General features: G+C 37.1%; 2 protein-coding genes across 2 annotated transcripts in view; one reads left to right on the forward strand and one right to left on the reverse strand.

The window, feature by feature from the left end:
• Positions 1–2548: 2548 nt before the first annotated feature.
• LOC107218774 (exportin-2) lies at positions 2549–9823 on the reverse strand. Its single transcript, XM_015656774.2, has 16 exons — positions 9540–9823; positions 9249–9394; positions 7860–8198; positions 7527–7634; positions 7306–7398; positions 6985–7152; positions 6746–6875; positions 6507–6670; positions 6246–6435; positions 5957–6155; positions 5573–5833; positions 5328–5419; positions 4939–5242; positions 4594–4761; positions 4132–4442; positions 2549–3901 (listed from the first exon to the last, which is right to left on the reverse strand). The coding sequence occupies exons 1-16, from the start codon at positions 9622–9624 to the stop codon at positions 3756–3758; spliced, it is 2904 nt and encodes a 967-aa protein (XP_015512260.2). The 5' UTR covers positions 9625–9823; the 3' UTR covers positions 2549–3755.
• Positions 9824–10588: 765 nt separating this feature from the next.
• Positions 10589–23190, forward strand: part of LOC107218773 (kelch-like protein diablo) — a 137134-nt gene continuing 124532 nt past the window's right edge. Inside the window, exon 1 of the mRNA XM_046732963.1 lies at positions 10589–10978. The gene's annotated coding sequence lies outside the window, so the exon portion shown is untranslated. The remainder of the gene's footprint in view (positions 10979–23190) is intronic.

The following is a 23190-nucleotide window of genomic DNA, read 5'->3' on the forward strand; positions in this document are numbered from 1 at the left end:
AGGCCTTGGATGATAACTATGGCCGAAAATTTGATATTTTTTACGTTAAAAAACATTTATTACTCATCCGTTAGGATTATTGATGTCGTTTACGAATCAAGGTTTTCTCTCATTTGGTTAAAAATATCTTATGCTAAAAGTCATTAGATCCAAGCTTCCTTTCAAACCAACTTGAAATAAACTGCATTCGCGAACTTTCACTGTTGAATTAATTATTGGAAGAAATGCAGGAAAAAATGTCCCATTTTGCAATGTTATTGAGACCGTAGAAATGAAAAGTTATTCAAGTTCCTAAAATTCGAACTATTGTATTATGTTCTAAAAACAATCTCTTGGAAAAAGAAAAAAAAAAAGACATTGGTCCCTAAATAATCAGATCTATAAAAATCAGGATTGCGTAATCCTGTTTTTATAAATTACTAATGTTTGTGAATTCATTCGTTATTCGCTTTTAGTCTAATCGACATCGTAAATTCCACGCGTATTTTTTTTTCTCACTTTTTTCTCGTTCAACTTTAACTTTACTGGAATCGCACATTCGGATGTTTGCAGATTATGTTTGCCCGCGCACGAATATTGCGCGGGTTCAATAAGCCTGGTTAGTACTGGCACAAGATAAAACTATTACCGGTCGCTTATTGTAAACCGAGGAGCAATTTTCATAAAGCCTGCCTCAATATGGTAACTGATAAGCGTACTGAGGCGCGAAAATAACCGGCCGAATGAAAACACTTCTCGAAAATGAGTCAACGCCATGATTTACAATCTGTTACGCTGGCTAATATATTCTATACGAAATCATTTTCCGTACTATTGGATTATTTTCAAGAAAGAGTTTATTCACTAGGAGGATTCACTGAAATTTGATAATGAGAAAAATTTAAGAGACCTCGAGAAGTAAAAAAAATTTTTTTTAATGTTTGTACAAAAGCTGAACAGGTTGGCAAAAGTCTTTTGATGAATATTATTATACAGCAGAAAAATTTGCTTGATTAGTCTCAAAACGAGGGTCACGTTTGTTTTGAAATTTGCAGAACCTATTTTGTGTTAATCCTCGAAATTTAATAGTTGTATCCTTTGTGATTCGACAAGAATCAACACAATTAAAGGTCAATAAATTTCAATGATTAAATTGAAATCCTTTGATTGATTCGATGCAATTTATCTATGTTAAAGTTTAAAAATTTGATTCAAATTCCATGAAAAATCACTGATCAACAAGCGAGATTACACATTCTCTATTAAATTATCAATAAATCCGTTACCATCAGAAAATAAATTGTAACATATTTACTTTGTATTTATTCATAATTTTATTTTGAAAATTTACTTAATATACAAGAGGTAATAGTTTCATCAAATCTCATCGAATAGCTACGGAGAAAAAAAACAATTTACAACTGTGTACTTTGCCGCGAAAAGCTAGCGGCGAACGCATGCGAATGCAATCGAGCTGTTTACTCAGAGAAGCTTAAAATCGACGTAGTTGAAATCATATAGAGTCGTGCGTATCATGCACACGAACATGTGTGGCTCGGGAAAACATCGCCCTGATAAGGGGGCTCATACCCAGTGCGTGCCAATCGTTATATTATCTTTCCGATTGCGGTGGATTCGATGAGAGATGGGCGCAAGTCCACGGACTTCCCGTTGGACGCGTTGCGTAAATCAAGCTGCTAGATCGCGTTCGAGAAATTCCGTCGCCGAAGTACCTATTTTCAAATTATTTTTCATTCGACAATAGAACCCTCTGACCTTTATACCGGGGATGTTTTGGTGCGAGGAGTTTTATTCAGAATGAAGACAACCTTGTAGTTTGACATCAATTGACATGCGATTACATCTCGATCGATATGCTAACAGCCGCTGGAAACTGTGTATTCTAATTTTACAAACAATTGTCATGACGATTTATGTTGGAAGGGCATTCTTATTCCATACATAATTTATTACAGGGTGACCTCTGATCGTGGATTGTAAAAGTCCCTAGTTTAGTTTTCCAGATCCAAAATCACAATTTTACAAACACCTTGTGTGTCTGAAAATTGAAATTATATCAATCATTATAAGTTGTATTCGATCTGTTTTAAAGTCTTTGAATTTCACTCTTACTTGAATTTTTTGTTATAAACGGTGAATCGGGCATATCCAGTTACGCTGAATATTGCGCAAAAGCTGCAACATTCGGAACGGTATAAAAATTTCAGTTTTCTTTTTAGAATTCCCATAAAATTTCGTGCCTTATTTTTAATTATTTTTCCAGGTTAAATAAGAATCCCCAACTATTCAAAGTTGAGTAGCAGCCCTGATAATTTAATCTAAACCCAGTTGAATGTCTTTCCTTTCATAAGATTTTCATGTGCTTTTAAATTGTATTTCGCACAAAATGACAAAACTTACATGGCTAAACGTAAAGAATTATTTTACGTCACTGACAGCGCGAATGCAATTTTTTACAATTCAATATTGGAGTCTTTTTTCACCTTTTTCTTCATCATCCCCAGAATATTCGTGGATTAATGGATCATAATAAAAAAACAACACAATAAAAAGTTTGAGGGTATTTATTAACAAATTTATGACGATTTCTTTTCGCACATTATACAGAAAACAATTTGGGCTACAAGTACGATCAACTGTACGGATATGATGTTTGTGCCACTCAATTAAGTATAACAGCTACCTCACGATTTCGACAATTCAGTCTCAACTTGACATTGTTTAGGTGTAAGTTTGAAATCAACTATACAAATATGATTTAAGATATCTTATTCAGAGAAAAGACGCAACAGTGCTTTTACTCCTTCTTGATCTTAGACCTACTCGTATCCGCGCTTTGCCGCGCTATCGTGAAAATTTCGAGATTTAGCCGCCTAAAAGACAAATCGGTCTACTGTCTCGTTTTCGCGCAATTTTCGGAAGGCTGGATTTCAATTTACATAAAAACAAGTATCGCAATGTCGAAAGATATGATCAGACCAATCATAGGCAATAATTTTTAATTTTTCGTTCTCAATAGTTATAATAGTTTATCCTAAGACGACACATTTTTAACTTTTACACAGCTTGTATATCGTTATAAGAAACCTTACTATTACTTACATTTACCGTTGGCATACACATTGAAAATTTATATGCTTATATTCTAATGTCCAGCACTTAGATACACGTTATTTAAACACCAGAAAAAATTTTTCCGCGTTACTCTAAAACACTTGTTTTCTCCTCTCCCACTCTTGTTATCTTTTTCTCTGTATGTGTCGATTACATTGATAATGAAACTGAAACTCACTATTGATTACTTACTTATTTACCAGTATGTGGGTAAATACAATAAATCATCGTCGATTAAGTAATTCTTGACCCTGGTTCTTCGGAATATTCCAAATACGGATCAAGCTTGAATTTTTTTTTAAACGGAAGAATGAATACGCAAAGAATTTCATACAAAAACACGGTCAAGTATCCTGAATAATGATTTTTTTCTGTTTTTTTTTTTTTTTCTTTTAATAACATACCACAAGAGGGAGCGGGATATTACATTTCTTTAAGAGTAATCACGAGTTTCGCGAGATAATAAGGCAACGGTTTTCGACACAAGTACCGACGAAATAACGGAAGTTTTTTTAAAAAAAACTGAGAATAAGAGAAATGAAAAACTTCATTGGGTCGTGTTAAAATTCGGTGAGCTCGATATTGTTGATACTACGAGCCATTAGGTAAATTTTAAGCCTATTTCGTATATTCGGATCGTATTATGCAACGCCAATACCGGCTGTTTGGAGATAACTCCTTAGATGATTAGCGTTAGGTTCTGGAATCTGACCAAGCAGACCAGGAAGCTGGCCTGGCGATAGTTTACCAAGACCTTGTGCCAGATAGAGCCGCACATCACCGATGCCTGCAAAAATTATCCATAAATAATTATTGACACAACAATAACGATGTTTTCAGGATGATAAAATAAAACCCAAGTAGAACTTCGATTGTACAAGAGATATAAGGCGTCAAAATATTGAAGAAGTGCAATTACACAACATAACTTCGCTTATGAAAAATCAATATACCTGTGTATATATATGAAAAAAAAAAAAAAAAACACAAATTAACAAAGGAAAATTGCACTCGTACTTTGGAGCGGATCTTTTTTAGGATTCCCGGCATAAATAAGCCTGCTGTAGGCTGCTTGGTATCCGGGAGCATCGTCGACCTCAGCGAAAGCCTGATCCTCGGGTAGAATGCTTTCGTCTTGAGGAAGCTCAAAGAATTCGACCAAAGTGGCCAAGAGCCGAGGGTAGTAGGCATTGTATGGACTGTTCAACATTTCCGGACAATCTATGAGTAAATTTGAGATTCCGACGGCTGTAATTTTTCTCTCAGATTCACCAGATACCTTTTGCAAATCTGTAATGAACACACGGTCTACAACCATGCCAAACATTCTGTAAAGGAAAAATCCATTAAATTCCATTAAGATCGTGAGAAAAGGGGTTTATTTTCGGTTCTTTCGAATTGAAATTAGAAGTGAAAAAAGAAATCTAAAAAAAAAAAAAAAACTATTTTGTCTCTCTGATGTATTGATAATTTACTTACTGTGGCTGAATTTGGTCGATTATCGCAACCAAATTACTGGCTCCGTACTTGACAGCGTACGTTGCAAAAAATACGATGAGACCTTTTACATATTTAGTTGTTTTTGAGGATGTTAGTCTTTGGAAAAGCAGCACAAATACTTGCTTCATGTAAGGCTCAAGCGCGTTTCTGAAAAAATGATTTATAACCGATAGGAGAAGAAAAGACTCAAAAATCATGGATTTGAGATGAAAGGTTCTTACAAGCTGAATGTCAATACGTATTGCATTTTCTAAAAAGTGGAGGAATTATAATTGTTGAAAAACGGAAATCTGACGTTTGTGAAGAAAAACGAATTCAACTTACGGAGGAAACTGTTCGATTATCGTTTGCATCAGATGAAATCCTTCAACGTCATTAGCCTTAGATGAAATTAGTTTCTGGAAGACACCCAACAGACCGCTGATCTTGTTTTGGGCAATAATTTGGTGAGGACCGTGGCTCACAAATGCCTGAAGCAATCTGGTCAGTGGGTGGATATTGGCTTGGCGTTCAAAAAGGACAGGAGCTAGCAGACATGGGAAAAGCGCCATGTATGGCTCCGGAATGTCTGGAGCTGTTTGGAGTTCGAGTAGAAGGGAAAGAATTTGGAAAACGTAGGGAATGAATTCTGCGAACAGTAGAAAAAAGAAACACTAAATTAGGATCATTTGGTTTTGCAATACGAGGAACACCTATCGAAAGTTTAAACTAACCCTGAATATCTTGTTGTAAGATTCCTTGAAAAACTGGAAACAGAGCCTGTTCAAAAGAAGAGACAGCAGCTGGGTTCGTTTTGCATACAATTCTGAAAGAGGAATGACAGATTGGGAATGAGTTAACGCATGTTAAAGACTGGTAAATCTGCTCTTTAAAAATTACAGATACGATGATCAATCAGTATTTCTTTTATACGATGAAATCGGAAGTGCTCAGAAATGGGAAGCTTTTATCTACTTACTTTATGGATAAACTAAGAGTCTCGAATAAATAGTGATTGAAATGCGGTCTCCTAGGATTTCTCGCTACAATGGTAAGCTTTTCCGTCAGTTTAGGTAGCAAGTCGCCTAGGAATGGTACAACTCTCTCTTGCAAAATGTAAAACGTTCTCATCACAGCTTTCATCGCGTATTCATTTTCCTCCGAGCCTTGAGTCTCTAGAGTAGCGAACAATCCCTTGAACAATTCAGCCGCCAGAGATCCGAGCACTTCTCCCTTGACTCTGCGAATAAGAAGGAAATAGAAAGAATTATTGAGATTAGTTTGACAAATAAAGAATGTCCCTTTTGGAGAAGTCCCTGCTTTCACTGTTTCATCAATAATTATAATCCTATTTCATGCTTACAAAAGACCTCCGTCAAGTCCCTTCAAAGTAAGTATTTTCTCAATAGCACAAGCTGCGTAACTGTGAACAACGGAACTGGAAGCGCCGAGATGTCTGACTAAATGAGGCAGACTACCGATGACCAATTCCTTGGGTAACACGGACCTGAAGATCATTATGAATTTGATTGCGTCTGCTTTCAGAACCGGAACTTCGTTAACTGAAACAAAAAGATTCAAATTAAGACATGTATCGTACTTTTAGCTGCAATCCAAGGCGTCTGAATAAAAAATATATCCAGTTTACACACCATTCAGTTTTGCTAGTTCTGGCTCAATATGTTGAGCCGCAAACTGAGGCAGCGATACCAAATCACTACTCTGGGTTACTCCATGCTTTTGGGTTTGACCCTTGCTAGCACTACTCGTGACCAAGTACAGAGCCGCATCCTTGCTACGCCAATTTTCTGTTGGTTTTTCAGCATAATTTTGCAGCATTAACTGAAATGCCAGATCAAGTTTAATTAATTAGTCACATGATAACGGTTGCTGTTTATTTAAGATTATTTTACCTGGATGTAGGATCCGAAAATCTCCATAATTTTTGCCTCAAAATATTTTGATAAAACTTTCACGAGGTCGCAGGCAGCGCGTCGCCTCGTGTCAACGTCACTGCCCTCAATATCACGTCTTATGTATTCTTCTGGATTATCCTCAAATAATTCATGGTCGGATTCTGCAAATACATGAAGGAAAAATTTACGACGAGCACTTTTTATCATTACTTTTCTTTGACCACTGAATAACAAACCTCTAAACTCCATGTTTGGTATGATCACTTTTTCACATATACTTCCTAAAGTTGTCGGATTCTCAAACAAATACCTGTACTGTGCTCGATCGGCGACTGTGGCCAAAAATTGCAGAGCGTTAGATACCAGCTGCGAAAATGAGAAATTGCAATGTCTCGTTCATTTCTTTCAAAATTATGCTTAGTATACGTAGCATAGAAATCATAATTCAATAAACAAAAAAATAAAAATTCTTTACCGAATCGAATTTTGGTTGTTGTCCAGTCGACGTAAGGAGATTCCAAATTGCGGTAACAAATTGGGGCAAGAACGGCTGGAATTCTTCGTCGTATTTCTGGGCATATAGACCGACATTGTCGCACACCTGAGATTTCAACTGTTCAATTACTCCAGCCTCCTCGTCATCCTGTCAGTAAAACAAAAATGTTTTCCAAACGTTACAAATCGAAAATTATTATTATTATTATTATTATTGTTGTTGTTGTTGTTATTATGACAACAGAGTAAAGGAATTGTCCCAAGGATTAGTGCCACACATTATACAGCAAAGGTTAATTACCGCTGTTTTCAACGCTGGAACATCTACAGTAAGCAGAATGTGGAAGTTGGTCATCCAAGCATTCATGTTGTCCTCAAAGTATTCAGGCAAGTCCTAGGCAAAGTAGAAAGTATCTTTTGTACCGAAATACATACATTTGATTGAATTCACTTCAAGTAATTACTAATACATGACCATTCATTAATTTACCTATTTAGGCACATTGTTAACTCGTTACTTACCTGAAAATTCAAGGAATAAAATACTTTGCACAGAATGACCAGGGAGTTGTATATAATTTTCAAGGCTTCAATGTTGTTTGCATGTACTTGAGCAAGATTCATGGTTGCCTATCAAGAATAAAGTGGATATTAGTAAGAGTTTTAACTATTCAATTAATTCAGGTACATGAACTTTCTGATTCTCTTAATTCATCCAATGTGATTTTGCAACGAATTCATTAATATTACATATGTAAGGAGCAAATTTTTACTTTATCGGTATACTTTTTTCTAGCTGAATATAAGAAAGCAGCCTATCACTATTACACAGAATAATGGAAACAAGGTCCTTACCAAAAAAAGATCGGTCAAGGGTTTGGCGAATTGGTCGAGTACTAATTTGATCTCAGTCCAAAGGCTCTGGCTCTTGAATTCGTATCTATATCTCTTGAATAGAGAGTGAGCGGTGTGAAGAACACCGTTTATAACATGGAAGTCACCGGTATTAAACTTTTCAACCATCTGATCTATGAGCTCTGGCCATTTCTCAGGGAAATCGTGTCTACCAATGATGGAAACAGCATCCGATAACTGTTTCTGGATTGACTCTGGCGAGTGAAGCATCAAGTTCATTATCAATCGCTTCACAGCTAGGCGATCTTGCATATGTATGCGATCTCCGGTATCTTCATCCTTTATTGATTGTAGAGGAAAAAAAGACAATCATACAATTTAAAATTAATGACACTTTTTTCATCGTTAAATTGCAAGAAAACGCCCTATTTTTATCCAAAAGGTTACAGTTATTCTTTAGCAACAAGAAGTGACAACCTCCTTTCAAAATACAAAAATTCACATTGGGGTACACAATCATGGACTACAAATTTAGTATCGCATAACAATCATGATTAAACTTTCAGTTTTGATTTACAAGGTTTAGATAGACAAGGATATAAATCTTTGCAGATGATAAAAAAAAAATTTAATGATTCTCAATATTCCAAGAAAGTAAAAACCCTAAAACATTTGTAGAACTTTACTAGATACACGTTACTTTATTACTTTTGCACCGTATTGACTTCAGGTTCAAAATAAATATTTGCAATCGCAAGTCACTGCAGTTTCAGTTTGAGTTTAAAAAAATGCAGATCATTCAAGTAACTTAGAAACGAACCAAAGAGTGGGATTTTCAAAAAAGCATTTCACTTTTAAAGTATGCTAGACACTATTCGACTCCAACTCAAATTCAAATTTTTCATTGTCTCGGAATATATCATATGACACAATTTTGACAAGAGAGATATCTTCACTCAAACCTAAAATATCGAGCCTAATTAAAATCAATTGCTATCGAAGTTGAATAACAGTATATTTTCATCGATAGTGTTGGAAAGACCCAGAAATTTCTTGATATTTTTAAAAAATAAAAAGCTACTGGCTTTCAAGAAGCAAAGTGAATGCCAAAAATGTAAATTCATGTCAGTATCGAGACTTTTAAGAGCCTGTTATCAAAGATTTCTGATTCAAAGAGGAACGCCAACCTGAGATAAACTGAGTAACTCCATTGCATAGCATGACCTGTAAACATTATTAGTTATGTATCAGTTTCAGAAACCTCTACAACTGGATAACGGAAGAGAAAAATATAGGGTTTGAAGGGAGCAAACTGGAATGAGATGTGTTTTAATGTCTCGCCAGTATTCACAAAGCAAACGACTGCGATAAAATGTTAGATACACGTACGATTTTCCAGTTCCGTTTGATATAATTTTTAAATGTGACAGCGCCGGTGATCCTGATGACCAGATCAACTTCAGCCTTGTCGATCAGATGAAGCAGTAGCAAGGGATAATTTTGGTTCACTTCGACCGATTCCAGAAATTTTTCAGCTGCGTAAGAAAGAAAATAAAAGTCGTGTAAATAAATAAATTCGGAAGAACGAAGGAAGGAAAATGTGAATTACTCTGACTAAACGTACTTCAACTGGTAGAATTTGAGAACACGTTATATTTGATTTAGTGAGGTTATGCTCACCGGGTCGCCTGACGTTGACGTCAGGGTCGAGTGTTTCCTTGAGATACACACTTAGCGTTAAAAGGTTTTCTTCGGTTAGCTCCATTCTGTAGTATTGTTTTATTACAAATATGGGTAAACTTGCGAACGGAAGAGTACAGCGGGTTTCGAAGACAATTAACACAACATAACCCACCGGCTTCTTTCTACTCTTCCATTATTCGTCTAACTTCAAATTCCGTAATCTAACGTAACGTTTTCCCCTCTTAGCGTCACCGCTCAGAAGCAAGGCGTACTATTCGGAAAACTAAGGTCACCTCGGGTTTTTAATAAAAAACCCTATATCGACGCGGAGCAGCACCTTACCGACTAAAGAGAATTACCGACAGTGGCTTGGATTACCCTATGAGCATGGTGGAAGAATTACATGAGTTTTAAATCGATCCTGCCTGCCATAAGTAATTGCGATTAATTGTTTTTCTTCGTACTTAACTTCGTACATGACACTTTATTCTGATTTCAAGTAAACCGGCAACGCGGTGACGTGCAGTTGGTCGCGCGATGGTTGTTTGTTTTTGGACCTTAATTGTGTCTATATCTGATGAAAAATTATCATTCTATAACGGAGAAGAATTTCTTGAATTTTCTCTCAATAATAATAAAATGATCGTAAGTAAATTGTTAAAGATAACTTTGAATGTGTGCATTGTTGTTGCGATAATTAATTGCGATTAATCGTTTCTCTTTGGCAGATGACATCTTATTCTGATTTTGATAGGACCGCCGACGCGGCGACGTGAAGTTGGCCGCGCGACAGTTATTTGTTTTCGCATCTTGATTGTTTCTATCTCCGATCGAAAACTGCCGTTCTAAATCAGAGAAGAATTAGTCGAATCTTCTCTTAATAATAATAAAATAATAATAGATGTATTGTAAAGGTCACTTTAGATGTTGTGAAGTCGAGTGTGTGTGTTTGTATCTTTGTTATTGTGTACGATGTGTGTGTGTCACCTTATGTTTATGGTTTGGATGACCTGAGAAACCGAACGCGTGAAAAGCGAATTAGTGATCAGTACGGGCATGAACGTCTAGCGAAAAGTACGAGCTTGAACGTTTAACGACAAAGCGGAGCAATAATTAACATATTCAGGCCGAGTGATAATTAAGATGTTACAGATTTTGAGCATATTGTTTTGTGTTTATTTCGTTAATATAATTCATATTGCTCGGGTAAACTTCTTTCGTGTCTAACAATCTTGCATAAATAAGCGGAACAATAATTGACAGATTAATTTTATTGCTGAGTTTATTTTTAATATAATGCATTTCTTTTCGTGTTGTTCCAATAAAATTTCTTTCATATATAACAATATAGTGGACAATAATTCTGAAGTCATGACGTGCAGAAGCTGCTAGAAACATAAGTGACATGTGCTGTTGGTTGTTACTATGGGTGTCAGGTGAGTTTATATTCCTTTATATATTTAATGAAAAATTATGATCTATGATGAATCTCTATTTAATGATGATGAAATTTTATTAAGATTACATGACGATGGAAAAGTTATTATTCATTATGAAAGCAGATGACTCTTAGTGAGATGATGATCGGGACAACGGTGAAAAGATAATTGATGGATACGTGATAGTTGAATTGTTCGATTTCAAAGTGCGGTAATTTGATAGTTTGATTAGACAGTGTTACTAGAAATAGTAGTATGGTATTTACACCATTACATCTCTCAAAAGTATGCGTTACAATAAATAAACACCTAGCGAATGGTGATTTGATACTGTTCCTTACTTTTTTCTTCTTTGCGGCGACGTTTGAAGTTTTTGGCATTTTTGTAAAATGAAATGTAAATTGATAAATACGTGTGCCACTATTCATTTATTCATATGTTGGGCTGGCCCTTTAGCAAAAGAGTACACGTCTAACAGTACAATTATACACTGAGAAAAATTTCATTTGTTACAGTAACTATAAAAATTATATGAATATTGTTGGAATTACGAAAAACGAAATACGCGTAACCATTTTGCGCTATTGTAGATCCTTTTTTGGTAATAATTGCAACGCAAAATCAGTTTGTGAGGTTTACTCTACTTTTTTAGTTAAACAAGGCTTTAACGTCAATTTATCGTTGCACAAGCATTAAATTTTCGCATCAGTTGCAAGAAAATATGGTAACAGTGATCGTAATGAGAAAGAATAGTAACGGATACCAGACTTTCCGGTAACAGCTAGAAAACTAATTTTCATTTTCTACCTAGAACTATATTTTTCTATTGTGGTAAAAAATGAAAATAGTTAAGAATTGAGCGGTAAACGGAACTAAAAATTTCACTCGGTGCATTTTCGAGCACCCCGACGTTAGGAACAAAGAATAACTTTACTTCGTAGGCGTAACACTGACTTTTCCACGTCGACACGCGTCGCCCTGCTTTACCGATGATGAGCGATAAAATTGGAAGGGTTAGAATTGGTATAACGGCAGGATAATTAAAAAGGCTTTCATTGAATAATTAAACACCCAGAGCGTCGTCGCTGCACGCGCGTAAAACACGTTCCAATCGCTCCACTCCCAGATCCTCTACGGGCTCCCCTAAATCTCCCGAGGGTTGAAAATGAAAAATGAAAAACGAAAGATCGCGCGTTGGATTGATCGCGTAATGCCGTATATACGACGACGCAATATCATAATAGCATAATAGCGTAATACATATTTTCCGACCACTCACACCAGCGTTAATGTATCATACGCACATACAGACCCATCTCAATGGACGCTGCTGCCGACTTGACGGCTGAAAATTAAAAATTGTTTGATCAGTCGGGTGACACTGCGAGCTGCTTCGTCCTACCAACGATAAAGATGTAATTGCTGAAGTGGACTGTCTCCGGGGGCATCATTACCGCGAGGAACTCGCCGGTTTAATGTTTCATAACGTACATGAGACGTTATCAACCACGCGGTGTCCGGGGCACTGACAAATGTTTATGTTAGATCAGAGGCCTTGGTAAGCCTCGACCTGGCTGTCTCTCCCTTACACTTTTACCACCCCCGTCTAACCGCTGACACGGAAAACAGAAAACTTTGTAGATGGATCTACATTTACGGCCACGTCTAGGTACAGCTATCGTGCCACTCAACGCGTCCCGAACGGCTCTCTTATTCATTAATAATTAGCATCAAACTCACCGTCACATTGTTACGAATAAACTTGAAGGTCTTCTTGGTTAGCGGTATATTCAATCATTCGTAATTTATACTTTTTTCAATTGTGTCGTACGAGTTTTTAACCACTCTTCAACTCACGGTGAAAGAACGACGAAACGCGGTTATCTATAAAACTAACTCCATCTTCGGGAGACTGAAAAAAAACTTGCTTCATCTTTTGACTTGCTAGAAAACCAATTCAAAATACAGAAATACGGTCAATTTTTCTACGAAAATGCGGTAAAATTTCAAGCAATCTTTTTATAGTATCGAAAAAATATAGTGTTCAAAATAATAGTGTACAGGAAACTGAAAAGCCACAATTTGATTGAACTAATTTCATATTATTCACAGCGTATAACCGTTTGAAAAGTATTTTTTTAGTAAACACAAAGACGAAAATAAAATAGCGGCTGCGGGGCTGAGACATTTGAAAGATGTGCGCGGGTTTTTACCTTTGACAAAAGAAAAATATCTTTATTTGCTTTACACCAATCTATACACCATTAATTATTAATCCAGGAAGTCGGGTTATAATTAGCGTTGGCAGTTGTATAGGCGGAGTAGCTTTTTGATTCCGCGGAGTTCTGTAATGCGAGTTTCAACGCGATGCGATCTCACTCACAGCGCGCCGTGCCGGGGCAATTAATGTCAACGGAACGAGCCAAGACAGAGTAGAGGCACTTATTAAAAAGCTCATAGTCATTTTTCATCTGTCACGAAACGCCGCTTTTGTCCACTTGAAAGTCGAACGGCTGCAGCAGTCGTAGACTGACAATGAGGCGAAAACCTTTTAAATACGAAACAATTCATGTCTTTTACCCACACGCGCATTAACACAAAGAGACGTAGAGAAATTAGAGAAGTAGAAAAGGTGAAAAGAAAGAAAAGCCAAGCCTATGGGCTAATGTCAAGTAATTGACGGTTATTAGATGAAATATGTAAACTCTTGGACGCAATATTATTATACGCGATGAAATAATTGGCGATCGCCTATCAGACTTGGATAATTAACCTAATGATCCACGTTTTAGTTCACGGCATAGGCTGTCCTGTAAAATCGTTTCTCAGCAGCAGCAGCCTTCGGAGCTGATGAAAAAATGCTCAGGTACCGTTGACTAGTTTAGAAATAATTCCTACCCAATTCTCGAGTTCGGCAAATTAAACTGCGTACAACATTGGAACAAATTCGATAATTAGATCAATAAGAACAGAATGAGACGATCCGATGATGCCGAAGATCAAGGTGCACGAATTCCTTATTTTTTTATTTTAACCGCGTAGAAAAGCTCCACCCCTTAATCGGTGCTTGGTGCGAGAGTGACAGATCGGACAATTTCTCGGTTCACGGTAAAGTGGCAACAGCTATGCGCCCCTTTGATGGAGCGACGCGACTTCCCGATTCAGGAAAATTGATCGGTGCCTCCCGGTCCGGGTGGAGCAATCAGAAATGACCGATTTCCACTTCGCATGCAATTTAATCTCGCCTGTTCAGCTTTAAAAATAAGAATTATCGAAGAATTGTCTTGTCCCGTAGCGGAGTTTAAGTTTAATTATAAACTCATTGTCGGTGATGTGTTTTTTCAAAGTATTTGATTATTTTCGTATTCGATATCGTGAATAAGTGTCTGCAGGAGTTACAGTATTTATAGTTTTACTATATTTTGTACGATCCTTGTACGAATAAGAATTCTTCGTGATTGGGTATTTAGTTGAAAATCGATTTCACCGTCTGTCCTGCAATTGTCATAAACAAATGATTTGTAAAAGGTGTTTAGTTCTTTCAGAAAACGTTGTGCTACTTGCAGAAACATGGGAAAATATCGCTCGAGATACTTTACACAAGAATTCAGTGTCGGCATAAGTAATAATCACAAGTTTCTTCACTTAGAGAAATTTTCAGTTCCGGTTACCGCTCAGTCCTTGACCATTTTAATTTTTTACCACAATCGAAAAATATAGTTCTAGGTAGAAAATGAAAATTAGTTTTCTAGCCGGAAACTCTAGTATCCGTTACTATATTTTGTTGCAGCTGTTGCGAAAATTCAATGCTTGTGCAACAATAAATTAATGTTAAAGCCTTATTTAACTAAAAAAGTATAGTAAACCGAACAAACTGATTTTGCGTTGCAATTAGCAAAAAAGGATCGACGATAGCGCAAAATGGTTACGCGTATCTCGTTTTTCGTAATTCCAACAATATTCAAACAATTTTTTTAACGATACCTGTTTTACTGAATTTTCATAGTTACTGTAACAAATGAAATTTTTTCAGTGTTTTGGGAGATTACAAAAAAATGCTACACGGTAAATTTGCAGATAGATTTGATCTTTGAATGAAGGATGGTCAGAAATTAGCTTCAATGTTAAAAGTTTCAGAAATATTCAATACGTGGGCAATTCGGACAATGGCAAGAGGTGTTTTTCCTTTTGTGTTAAACGATTACAGGGTGGATAAAAAAGTATTTATTCATAAATAAATATAATGCGATTTCGCCCAATATAACTTTACCTTTCCGGAAACTAAAAACATCAATATAATGAACTAAAAAATCGTACAATATGAGAATCAAAATTAACGATGGATATCTTCAATTGTAGGGTTTTTTTTTCATTAATTGTGCGAAATACGCACAAAATTGAAGGAATGGATTAAATTTTTGTTTTTTCGACAAATAAGACTTACAAAAAAAAAAAAAAGAAGACCAGAAATAAAAATATTTATACCGTATAACAATGAATTATTATCGTCATTCTCGTTTATTATTCAACAATTCAGTCGCGCTGTGAACCTGCAGGTCGAAATAAAATTAAAACCAATTACGTTGAAACCATATTACAAAGATCGATTTCCTTTTTCTGTTTCGTTTTTTTTTCTATTTTTTTTTTTTTTTTGCCTTGATAACTCAAACAGCATCAATGCGGCGGTAAATTCGTTCGCACAGTCAGTATCTCAACAACACGTGTGTATACCTAACAAGCCGTTGACTTGTTTGATTTGGGAGTCAGACCCGTGAGATGATCTCGTCCCCGTAACTACTGCACCGTATAACCCCGCACGACGAACATACAGGCGCTTATAAACGCGACGAGCTTTTTATTATAATATTTATCCTTTGAATGTGCAGCGACCGTTGTATCGCTACTGCAGCAGGAAGCTAAAAGCTTTCAACGAAATTGAACGTATCGTTCCTGCAAATACGCGGGGATATTGTTTCACAGGTTGCAGGATCCCCCCCTAAAAAGGACTATTCAGACGTATGCGTGTAACGGCGGGCATGCATTAAAGCTGCGGGACGTGGGCGCGGGAATCATTGATTTGAAAAATTTCTAATCGGGAATTGGTATGCACGTTGTGTACGTATAACCGATAGAACGGCGAGATTAGGTCCAATTTAATATACCAGGACATAAGTGTAACACCGTCGACCGAGAGCTGTCGCGATCGTATCTATTCGCACCCGTAGTACAAGCGATAAATTATTTAGCATCGAAAATAGCGTCAATGAACGGGGCTAAATTAGTGGATTAAAAAATAAATAATTCTCTGCGACATTACCCACCCTCGACCGCGTTGGTCAATTGACAGACATTGACTAATTGCCCGTTGAACACCGGCAACAGCTCTTTCTGTATTCTCCTTTCTTGTATTCTTTTTTCAACACGTCGAAGCCCCGTCGGGCGTACTTTAAGTTTCGTATTCCGAGTCTTTGTCGATTTTGTGCTTCGGGTTCCGTTGCGTGGAAATTATATTAGACGTATCGGGCGATTGTTTCTGGCTGTCGCTTACGGCCGTGAAAATAAATACGAGAACACCTTTCGAAACTTTCAACTTTACTCGGTACACATAATATAACTTTGACGCTTTATGGAACTGAGCGAACTCAATACGGCTACTTACCGAATGCTTTAACAAAACTGATAATGCTCTATGACATATTACCGTTACAGGCTACAACTAACTGTTTATGTTATAGAACATTCGAATAAGAATACAATAACAGACTTCTTTGGAACTTGTATTATTTATTCGTAGATGCGATTGAACGACCGTGATCGATAGCAAGGGCTCGAAAAGGCTTAGCTTCGTGGACGAAGTGATCCTAAGGCTTGAAAAAATGTTTCTGTTCTCTTTCTGTAATTTTATACAACAGCATCTTGCGTGAACAATGTTCACACTTTTGTAGGAAACATTCGAGCATGCGTGAGACCGAATTTCATCTCAAATCCTCGTCCTTAACTATTTTCAATTTTTACCACAATCGAAAAATATAGTGAAAATTAGTTTTGTAGCTGTTACTAGAAAGTCTAGTATCCGTTACTATTCTTTCTCATTACGATCGCTGTTGCTATATTTTCTTGTAACTGTTGCGAAAATTTGATGCTTGTGCGACGATAAATCGACGTTAAAGCCTTATTTAACTAAAAAAGTAGAGTAAGCCGTATAAACTGATTTTGCGTTGCAATTACCAAAAAAAGATCGACAATGGCGCAAAATGATTAGGCGTACCTCGTTTTTCGTAATTCCGACAATATTCAAACAGTTTTTTTTAAACCATACCTGTTTTACTGAATTTTTCTAGTTACTGTAACAAATGAAATTTTTCTCAGTGTTATCAGTGATTTTGTCGTATGCCCGGTATTATCACAAGGTAGCTACAATAAAAACTGACACACATGTAAATCTGTGAGAAGAATAAGGGATTTTCAAATATCCTTATACTTACACTTGCATGACGAAGCATTTTTGAAATGTCAAAACTTTTGATACGATCTATCGTTCAATCAGCAATATTTTCTTTTAACCAGCCAAAGTTGGGATAAATCAAGTTATGATTCGGATAACCCATAGACTTATAAAGGTAGACTGTGCGCTCCTGTAAAAGGTACTGAAGCTTACATATAAAAGACAGAGATATGTCGGGAGTACTGCTCTCTCTTTTCAATCGGTTTCATACCGGGAGACAAGAGCGTAGTGGAAGTGGAACAGCTATAGATATAGGCGCATTATTTCGCCTAATTCCCCACAAATATCGTCAGAGAGAGAAAGGAGTACTCCCGGCATATTTCTGTCCTTTAAATGTTTGCTTCAAGCGGCTCATAAGAGCGCTCAATCTGTCTTTACAAGTCTATGGGATAAACGAGGTCCTACTTTAGTCGAAACCACGAACCACGGGAAATTACCTAGACGGCGGAGTTGCCGAGTCCGCGCGCTGCGGAGTGAAACGTTTGACCGCCAGAGTGCGCGCATATCGCATCATCCGAGTCTCCAAAGGCCGATAAAAGTTACGCTATTGTGCTTTCGCGTATATATGAAATGATAATTGCAGTAGCGGCACGGTCCTCGGGGGCGCGGTAAATCGAGATGGCACACGATTAACTGATAAAAACACGCGACTCGTACGAAATGCAGTAATACGCGCGCACGCCTTCGCCTCCTATACGTACGACAAATATTGTAAAAAGCATAAATAGAACGGCGCCGGGCAAACAAACTGGCTCGCATAAGTTGCGGGCAGCGTTTGATTGGGAATCGTCGGTTGCCCCTGAGTGTAGACAGCACCGAGCTCTACGCCTTCGAATACGTTTTATACTGTTTGCACAACTCAGCTGCAAAGAGATCCGCGGCAACCGATTATGAACGGCGACGCACGCCTGTTTGTTCTAGATTGACTCCCTAGATTTTCGTATTATATATCTGCCTTACGTTTTCCATCCCGCTTCGTCGCGTTACAATTTTTTACTTACACGTTTTTTTTTTTTTTTTTTATCTCGTCTTGTAATTAAAATAATATTGTACATTTTTCTCTTGTCGGTTTTATTTTATTCCAGGTTTTTTCACCCTCTGTCTCACTCTCTCTCTCTCCCTCTCTCTTTCAACAGGCTTGAAGCGACTGCGACTCGTGACCGAGGGTTTGATAATCGGTATGCAATGTACCATCGCACACGTTCAATCTGTCGGTAAACAATATTCCCGCCGAGCTTCCCTAGATCCGTACAACGTTGCGTGCATTCAAACGATCGCGAATCGTGCCGATGACGTTCTCACCGCATGTAACACGATCTAATACCTATCTCCACTCGTGCCTTTCGAGTCCTCCAATAATACTGCAAACTGTAATCGTGTGAGCAAAGCAAAATCCATCGATGTTTATCCCTGATCACGAACCTTGCTCTTCGAGAGTTTTTTTTTTTTTTTTTATATTATTCCCTCTTTTTTATGACAGCACATTGACTAATTTAAATTGAGAACTTCGATGTGCTGTCCAGTTTTCAGAAAATTTTTAACGGCAGCCAGTTACTGATTGTTTTTTTTGAACATGTGCCGTTTGGCGATCAATTTTGACAATACTGAGAAAAATTTCATTTGTTACAGTAAGTAGAAAAATTCAGTAAAACAGGTATCGTTAAAAAGAATGTTCGAATATTGTCGGATAAAAATACTTTCAAAGAAGTAATAAGAAATTCATAAACGGATGAGGTCAAGAAAAAAGGGATTTATTCGCTGTTTCAAACGGTTGAACTATTCCATACCATTGCCATCCGAATGTGTAATTGTTTTGATCATGGTTGAGTTAATTTTACACATGGTATAACGATTGGAATTACACCATGAAACCGAACATCATCGCGATGCTGGCACACATCCGTTCCACGGAAGTGTATACGGCAATAATTTACGACTGGCATAAAATAATTTGAGACGTCGTTAAAACCGTCATGAAAGACTTTCACGGCACGTTATCGATGTTCACCTTCAGACTCCATTGAGATATCAGTCGGATTGACTGCAGAGGAATTTAATGAGTTAGCCGGTACTCCGTATCGACGGTAGACAAACAAACCCATACACATCCTGTTCTGAAACGTTAAGACATCTTTTTCAATACTTTCTTTACCAAAAATTTTTGACGGACACATTTCTGATAAGTAAGTAAAATGACCGCGTCCTGCCAGGTCAGTTGATTTTAGCTCGTAAATACCGAAGTCACCCTTTCGATTGGATTATTAGAACTACTTTTTTGTGAAAGAATACTCTTCAGCGGGTAGTCGACGTTGGCTTACTGAATAAACAGCTGAGTTTTGACAGCACGTGCACTTTCCACCTAAATTATGTTATGGCAAAATTCAAGTCGTAGCCCGATCCGGTACAATTAATCATCCGCTAAAATCGTGACACAAATTCTCAGTAGTAATCGAACGTCTTTTTACACAATTTTGGATTATTCTTTCGACACCTTTGATACAATTACTTACCGTTAGAAATTTTTCAGAACAATGTTTTAATAACTATATTGGTACCAAAGTGACTCGAAGCAGCGAGAGTTTTGATATCAACTCAAGCTCATGTGGAGAAATGCGGAACCAATTCAACAGCAGATTCTGCTGAAAATTAAAAACATGCAAAAGATAATACAAAGAGAAAATATGTCAGATTCTGGTCACCGTAGTGTAATGCAAGAAATGTAAAGTTATCGAGAGGCAGGGGAAACAAGGAAATACAGGTCATCAAATTTCACAAACGGATAAAATGATCGAATATAGATCAACGTGCATGATAAACTGAAAATGCTGTGAAAAATGCACGGTATAAATCATGACGAGGGATGAACAGAAATTGATTCAGCCTTAAATCGACTTCTCTTCATTTTGCAATCTCTCAGCTCGCGAATTGATCATTTTAACTGGATACGTAGCTGTAGTGATCATCAATGGCCGCGCTGATGACAGTGACCGTACAGTGCTTCGCGTAATTACATAACGTTGGGTGATTGGCCGATCCTGATAGCGATCTGGACCCTTAAATATTAATTGACGAGCTTGGTGCACTCGCGTTGTTTGGTGGGCACGTTGATTGGCTCAGAGTAAAACACGAGGCAGTTGCGAGTCGGTGCTTCCTTATCGTATATCGACGTACTGCTGGATACCGTATATTCATGACCTCCTCCTCATTTGATTATTTGATCGTTGATTTTATCCGGATGTATCGGTCTCGGCATTTCGTTCGCCATTACGTAACAGTATCGCGTTTTCAAACCCTGATCATGCGTGCCTTTGGTCTGGGAACGATAGGCTAGTCATTTCGGCTCGTTACAATAAAATTCACCTAGTGATTTACACGTACCTTTGGAAAGGACAAGGCTGAAGTTGGTAACGTTGGCATAACGAAATATGATGGAAAAATTTTTGACGAACAATTTTAAAACTACTTTCAAGGAGGTGTATGTTTGAATTATGGATACACTGAGAAAAATTTCATTTGTGACAGTAACTAGAAAAATTCGGTGAAATAGGTTTCGTTAAAAAAATGTTTGAATATTGTTGGAATTACGAAAAACGAAATACGCGTAACCATTTTGCGCTATTGTCGATCCTTTTTTTGTAATTGCAACGCGAAATCAGTTTGTCAGGTTTACTCTACTTTTTTAGTTAAATAAGGCTTTATTGTTGCACAAGCAACAGTTACAAGAAAATATAGCAACAGCGATCGTAATGAGAAAGAACAGTACCGGATACTAGACTTTCCGGTAACAGCTAGAAAACTAATTTTCATTTTCTACCTGGAACTATATTTTTCGATTGTGGTGAAAAATGAAAATAGTTAAGGACTGAGCGGTAACCGGGACTAAAAATTTCTCTCAGTGCATATTTTCTTTCTTACGATTTACTAGCTGAATTTCAGACAATCCTAAGGATCGTGGTAACGATTGTTTATAAATAGTCCGATGGCTATTTTCATTCTTTATCATAGGTAGAGGAACCGAAAAATAGCTCTGGATAGAAAATGTAAATAAAGAAAATCTAGTATGCGTTACTGTCGTTTTTCATTAAGGTTACTCATACTTCATTTTCTTGTAACTATTAGGATAATTTATTGTAGTTGCTACGATAGATCGATGATGAGAAATTATTTAATTGATAAAATGTAGTTAGCTAAACAAAACAAATTTATTGCTAGAGTAACCAGAAAATGTAGTAATGCTAAGTACAATCATACTGGATAGCGTTACTTGTACCACATTGTCTTGTGATTCCAATAATAATCAATCTGTACTCTAAATATTATATGAGAATTTCTAGTGATTACATATAGCTTACAAATGAATTTTTTTTTTCACAAATTGCGTACATTTTTCTACGTAGAACTCGATCTTCGTTCAAACATAAATTTTGACCAACAACCGTTTACAAGAAATTTTTATCGTAATCTCGCTTAATTTCTCACTAGTTTTCCGAATCTCATTATAAAAATGTCCTTCTTATTAGAATATTTAGGTATTGAAATATTACCGATGACACTTGTAATAAATATATTTATTACGATAATTTTTAATCACGATATACCGAGCGTCGTATTTTTCTTGTAACGATTTTACACTTACCTTCTTACCCGATTTTCCGTGCACATCCGGATACCAGAATGTGAATCTTGATTTCGGGAATTGAATTACTTTTCTTGTACTCATTACAGACCGACATTTTACACACACACACACACACACACTCGGAGTTATTCCGCCGTCCCATTCAGCTCGCCGATTCGCGGTAGGAAAAGAGTCGTCTTCCTCTTCTTCTTATCTTTTTCTTCTTATTGCGAAAGAGATTCACCAACAGCGCCCGCAAGTGTCATCGCACCCAAGACCAGCTGCTCGTGATGGGCTGCAGGCGAATCCTGCACGCGAGGGTCGGCTTGCAGCAGGGCGCCACGTTTTTATGGCTAGCAAATCCGATCTACTTATTTAAAAAAAAGCTCGACGCCCTGCAGCAGTCGTTGAACCCTTACCCGCAGCAGGTTGCCCATGCCGAAACAATAAAGAGAGCTGCAGGTTTATCCTGCGGTCGGGCTTACCCGAATACATAAGCGCAAAACGCCAGCGTGAGGAACCAAGGATACTTAACTCACTGTGCAACGGTAACCAAGCCGATTTTTACCAACATTTTTTAGACGCTGGACGACGAAAATCAAACCCTTCGGCTCAGTTGCAAAAACGTTTCATGCCTCGTTGGCTACAACTTTTGCTTAATCAATCCAAATTGTCTTGTTGAAAAACTAAATTTACGTAACAAATATTTGTTTTACTAATTTAAAGAGGATAGATTCTTTCTAAATTTGTTAAAAACTTCTGTACTTCAACCGTACTTCGATTTCAATTAAAATTTATGGTATCCGATTTATTTTATATGATCTTGCGGTATTTTGATTTTATTAGGCGGTTGGCAAAGCGATATCGTGGCCGGTTTTCGGGGGATTGTTTGCAGGTATATTTGGCATTGAGGAAGTGAAAAATGTAAAGCAAATTGGCGAGACGTCCACACACGCCCAGAAGCCGATCGTCTCGTTTACCGTGTATAGTCTGAACAGCTTCTTGAATCCCGATGATGCATAATTGTAACGGGTCTTGGTGGAAAAAACGGGAAAAAAAAAAATTTATGGCCAGTGCAACAGATCG

Source organism: Neodiprion lecontei, chromosome 2 (genome assembly GCF_021901455.1).
Source record: "Neodiprion lecontei isolate iyNeoLeco1 chromosome 2, iyNeoLeco1.1, whole genome shotgun sequence".
Taxonomy (NCBI): domain Eukaryota; kingdom Metazoa; phylum Arthropoda; class Insecta; order Hymenoptera; family Diprionidae; genus Neodiprion; species Neodiprion lecontei.

Excerpts from the sequence above, each read along its gene's own strand:
- LOC107218774 (XM_015656774.2), bottom strand. The coding sequence starts at position 9,624 with ATGGAGCTAACCGAAGAAAACCTTTTAACGCTAAGTGTGTATCTCAAG. Across the intron at positions 8,199-9,248 it reads TCAAACGGAACTGGAAAATC|GATGAAGATACCGGAGATCG; the intron begins GTACGTGTATCT and ends CAATCAATAAAG. Across the intron at positions 5,243-5,327 it reads CTTACAACAAGATATTCAGG|AATTCATTCCCTACGTTTTC; the intron begins GTTAGTTTAAAC and ends TACTGTTCGCAG.